The following is a 5955-nucleotide window of genomic DNA, read 5'->3' as shown; positions in this document are numbered from 1 at the left end:
AGGAAATTCTTTATAGCTTTTTCTAGGTTATGGCATAACCTAGAAAAAGGCCACAACTCAGTATTTTGCAGGTTCAGGTAAAATAGCCTAATTGAAATAAACGAATCTTGATTTTGATTTTTAATCTTTATCATCTGTATCGTGGTTGCAATTCGGTGATATATTTGGGGGAGACAGAGGGATCTAAATTTGCAATAATTAACTAAAACAAAAACTACTGGAGACGTAATGACTTGATGATCATTTATTTGGAGGATTGTATTTCCGGTAGTAGTTCCTGATATCACTACATTGCTCTACTGAAATTTTAGTAGTAGTTTAATTACTCTTTTATCTCAATCTTATCTATAAAAAAAGCCCGCCTTCGCACGAGTATTTTTTTAGAGGACTTTAAAAAAGCGTTCCAATATAATATGAAGTTAAATGAAGGTATATTTCCAACGCCCAAAATTGAAAATGCAACACTGCACGAAAAAAATCGTCATGCTTTAAAAACGCTTTCGTGTGAATGCATGCATGTTATGTATTTAAACGCTTTTTTAACGTCCTTTAAAAAAACTCTCGTGCGAATGAGGCCTTAGGGCTAGTTAAATGTGGCTTAAGATCGCACACATCCGAATGTCCGTCATTTTTCGTAGTATCTAAGTAGGCTTTTAGTACACATATCAATTCATATGTTTTTTTCAAGTGCTCATTTACACGAAACTAAAACACAATCAAGCTTTTTAAAATTCCATATATTTGTGCTTTACAAAAGCTTTAAATTAATGAAGTGGTTGAACTCTTAATAAAACTTACCCAAACTTAAATTTCCTAACTTTTAGAAGGTTCTTATACGGCAGGAAAAATAAGAACATTGGACTTAAAGACTGAAAGTTATTGGTGTTTGTAAATATATCACGGCTAAACGGGTAGCACCACTCTGGTTAAAACTTGGTATAGATCTATTTATTAAAGCTTTATATCTCAATATTTCTACAGGAATAGGATATACGATATAGTAGTAGTAGATAATCATCATCATCATCATATCCGCCCATGGACATTTACTGCAGGACATTAGGCCTTTTGTAGGGACTTCCGAACACCACCTGGTGGGGTCGACTAACACTGCGCTTTCTAGTGCGGGGTCGCCATTCCAGCTCCTTGGGATATACAAGTGCCTATTGTAAATATATATTGATAATGTATTATCTATATAACATAACATAGATATTAGTTTTTCTATATAATCCTCAAAATAATTAATGTAATTAATTATTTCTTTCATGTTTCTCAACAGAGAGGTTCTTGGTTCGGTTCCGAGCTTTTATCAGTTTAGGAGTTTTTATTTTCTAAATTAGCTCAGCTCTGGTCTCATCTGGCGGAAGGCAGCAGTCGTGGCTAGTTACCATGCTACCGGCAAAGATGTACTGCAGCCAAAACATTTAGCGTTCCGGTACGATGTCGTGTAGACACCAAAAGGGCTGTGGATTTTCATCCTCTTCCTAAAAAGTTAGCCCGCTTCCATCTTCCAATCCGCGATGAGATTGCAGTTAAGGGCTAACTTCACATTCCATAATAAAATCAGGCAAAGATTATGAAATTCGTTAGTTTTGAGTTTAAGATCAAATTATTATTTCTAATAATTTAATATTAAACTCCGACAGTAATAAATGAAAAATATTGGATAGATACAGTATATCTTGGAGCATTATATTTATTTAAAAAGAAAAACATAGCAATAATGTTCCAAAGAAAAATATAATTTACACAAATTAAGTTAATTTAGCTATGCCCAATGATAATTTTATACTATAGATTGGTTACGTCCCTACAAAATCACCGCAAAAAGTGATCCGAATAATAGGGTACAAAACAGAGCACACATGCACAATTTTGTCTTTAATTCTATTATATATTTATGTATAGCTATATAGTTTTTACACTTTCTGAACACAGATCTCGACATTGTAGACGATATTTAGGTAATTTAGGTATTATTTGTTTAAATAACATTCGTTGTTGACCACAACTAAATAAAGTTGACTATCCTCTTTTGAGCGCCTCATTTTTCATGTTCTAGTTACACATCAAACAGTATTTAATAACATAGTTATACATATAAAAGCGAAATTCTTTACATTCCCATAATGTTATAAAGTATTATTTAAATGATGTTCTTGTTATGTACACAGTACACACATTTTAAATTTTGTTTTTCTTGCATCATCACACTAATATTTAAAGACGTTAGTTTGTGTATAAGTGTGTATGTGTGTGTAAGTGTGTATGTTTGTTCCTCCTTTGCGCTGCGGCTACTGAAGCGATTTGGCTGAATTTTGGAATGGAATTAGACTTTACTGTGGATTAATACTACTAGTTTTCATCCCGAAAAATCCATAGTTCCCGCGGGATTTGTGAAAAACTGAATTCCACGCGGACGAAGTCACGGGCGTCCGCTAGTACATCCACTAGCGGACGCCTTTTTCAGTATTTATCATCGATATATGCTGAAAAAGTCTCGGTTGTAATAACAAGAAACAAACTTCTTTATTTATTTAAGAAATTCTTGGTTCCTTTGCAGTATGTCTGAATCGTTATAACCAATTTATTTCTTTCTTCCTTACAATTCTAAAGTTTGGACTATAACTATTAATAAGCCTCAATAGCAACCGGACTCAAATCCAAGAAGTCTAGGGTTCGATTTGATTGTAGAGCCCTTTAATTTGTTGAAGAGTTAAGGATAAGTCATGTTTAAATAAAGACAAAATAATGTCCACCATTTTTTTGGTGTTTAGATATTGTAACATTAGGAATAGGTATTTGATGACTAAAAAATACTCATGTGTAGATACAAAAATTCTTTTATTATAAAAAAGGCTATAATAAATGGAAATAAATAAATTTTCTTACCCTAGATACGAATCCAACTTGGTGCTACATGATAGTATAAGATATTACCAGGTACCTAATAGGTAATTCATCTGGATCTCTTATCGGGAAAGAGATCGCACAATCTTACACAACACGCATGACTAGAATTACACGTGGTTACAGTTGCAGTCTTACTACAGCGTCCGTGCACAGTTTTTATACAAAATTAACTTAATATTAATATCACTTGTTGGGATGGGCTGGGTGTTCACTTGCCGAGGAGGATTTTGCGGCCAGCGCCGATGTTCTGTCCTGACTGTGAGGCGCCCTTGTTGGAGCCAGCCTGGAGACCGACGATCGTTTGACCAGCCTTCAAGACTTCCTCGGAGAAGTCACGCTTGCACTCCTCAGAGGGCTTGGGTCCGAGGTATGGGCCGTTCCATTCGGGATGCCTGTAAGTCTGTAAAGAAACGACACGTTAATAATATTGACAAATGTTCCTACTATAACATTGGCATATCTCTACGTCTCTACTCTCTACCACTCCCCATCATGATAATCATGATTTAAGCGAGGCTTGAAGTTCGAGTTCTAGATACAAATCTCATTCACTAAACACTAACTGTTTATTATTTAATTGTTAATTGATTACTATATGACAAGGATTTCTTTCCAAAGCTAACTAACCGAAGCAAAACCCTAAAGTGGAAATTATTTTGTGATAACATCAAAAGAATGCATGGAATCCTTGCAGCAAATATTCAACCGGCCTCTATCGCCTTGGATATTTCTGAAAAGTGAGGTAATGTTACGCGAAGGTCGTAAATCTTTGTGGATATTGGCAAAGTTTCAACTCAAATTTCTAAACGTGTTCTCAAAGCAAACATTTTGTTGCGCGTCATACAAACCTCTAGATTTTTATCATAAACGGATGCATAAACTTCAACAGAATCGTTGATGTTGATGGGTTAACGTTCAATTTTGTAAATAATCTAGATTTCGACCTCGAATTATTTCAAAGTGCAAAAAAAAATCAAGTACCTATGTATGTAATCATTCATACATCGATAGCCACTTTAGGACTTTAATGACGACAGTCCAAAGCATTGTTGCATTGCAACGATGACTCTATGACTGAACCTTCTTTTATGGGAGATATATTGTATCACAAATATCAGTGTTTGGAAGACATTCCAAGAAGCCTATATTCAGCAATAGACGTCTAACGGCTAAAAATTATCATTGTGTATCAAAAATATATGTATGTCTTATGCATTAGTAGTCGGTTTTCTATGAAGTATTTAGTTATATTTGTATACAAAATTGATGAAATGTGAAATTACCTCGCGACCAAGGGCATACAGTGTGCTGACAACTTGCGCGATGTCCTTCTTCTCCCAAAGGTCAACGGTCTGGAACACGTCGATGTCTACGACACCGTAGGCTTTGATGGCAGCTTGGAAGCTGAAATTTAATTACACATTATATAAAAAATCTTAAATTTAATTTAATACACCATGCCGAGATCGAGATTTTCGATAATTTAGACGAATGATAGATTTTCACGCAATTTTTCATATAATTTTTCAGTCAATAATGTTTTTTAATGCCGAAAAGAAAAAAGGACTACTCCTACGAATTCCGTTGACGACAAATAAAAATCAATACTTATACAAATAAAATTGATGCGATGTGATTTCTAAATAACTGTGTTTTTTCAAGTGCTTACGTATAGCTTTTTACACTATACTACGAGTAGAACGTAAACAAGCATCTTTTTTCAATTTTATTCTGTCCGTCTTTCTATTTGTCCGGCCCAATCTGTGAAACAGCTAAACGGATTTTAATGGGACTTTCACTGGGACATAAAGGGGCTTATTAAGCAACATATAGGCTACTTTTTATTTCAGAAAAATCCGTGATTCACGTGGGATTTGTGAAAAACTAAATTTCAGTCAAATACAATGATGTCGCGGGCCTCTGCTAGTATAACATATAAATCTAAACTTTAATCACCCATTTTGTATCGTAACTTTAACGTTGTTTCATCATCATCATTATCAACCCATATTCGGCTCACTGTCTCACTGAGCTCGAGTCTCCTCTCAGAACGAGAGGGGTTAGGCCAATAGTCCACCACGCTTTTTGTTTGCAGGTTTGCAGGTTTCCTCACGATGTTCTTCCTTCACCGTTTGAGACACGTAATATTTAATTTCTTAAAAATTACGTAGTAATTAGTAGTTTAACGTTGTTTATTACTTCTCAATTAAATCGATATTATATAATATATTAATATTAAATTGTGGAAAAGTTCAACGTATGAATTATTATGGAATGCTTAAAGAAGGCAACTCACTTGGTGATGTTTTCCATCATCTTGAACTGTCCGCCAGATGTGTTGATCTTGGGGACAGATCCAGGCTTCAGCTTGTTGATGACCTGGCAGAGGACGGTGCCGTCCTTCAGCACATCCTCAAAAAGTTCACCTGGGGGGAACTTGGCTCCAAGGATGGTCTCGATCCAGGTCTGAGCCTCCTTCTCTTGCTCAGGGTTACGCTTGGAAGCGAGCTGTTGTATAAACACCAAGTTTATTACATGTTCTAAAGTATTATTAGTCAAGGTCAAAGCTATCTTATTTTGTTATTTGTAATATAATTTCCTATTTATAAATATAAGGTTTTATTGAAATCGAATGGAAATAAAATAACCTACGCAGTTTCAAACTTTACAGATTTAGTTATTAAAAATAACATCATTAACTTAATAAAAGTAATAATTCTAGATGAAAATAAAGGTAGATGAAAGTTTTTTGTGTTTTAATTGAATTGTCCAATTTATTTAAATATTTTACTATAAATTATGATATTAGGGGATAAGAAATAAAGATATTTGTAAAATTATATAAATGTAGAAAAGTTATAATTAGTGATGTCTGACCTTAGCGCGGACTTGGCGTTCCAGAGACATGTTTGTTTAGTTGTGTGGTGTTGTGCTGTGGAGTGGTGATCTCTCTTCCGATAGCACCGGTAGACTGAACTCCTGAAAGCCAGATCGAAGTATTTATAGAGCGTGCAGGCTGCGCCCTTCTGGAAGACTCTT

The 5955-nt window shown here is 34.8% G+C and overlaps 1 protein-coding gene across 1 annotated transcript; it reads right to left on the bottom strand.

Annotated features, from left to right (window-relative positions):
* Positions 1–2830: 2830 nt before the first annotated feature.
* LOC112052464 (muscle-specific protein 20) lies at positions 2831–5955 on the bottom strand. The gene is made up of 4 exons (XM_024091551.2): positions 5794–5955; positions 5213–5424; positions 4200–4320; positions 2831–3316 (listed from the first exon to the last, which is right to left on the bottom strand). The coding sequence occupies exons 1-4, from the start codon at positions 5821–5823 to the stop codon at positions 3125–3127; spliced, it is 555 nt and encodes a 184-aa protein (XP_023947319.1). The 5' UTR covers positions 5824–5955; the 3' UTR covers positions 2831–3124.

This window comes from Bicyclus anynana, chromosome 6 (genome assembly GCF_947172395.1).
Source record: "Bicyclus anynana chromosome 6, ilBicAnyn1.1, whole genome shotgun sequence".
NCBI classification, from domain to species: Eukaryota; Metazoa; Arthropoda; class Insecta; order Lepidoptera; family Nymphalidae; genus Bicyclus; species Bicyclus anynana.
This window is presented reverse-complemented; position numbering and strand designations above follow the sequence as displayed.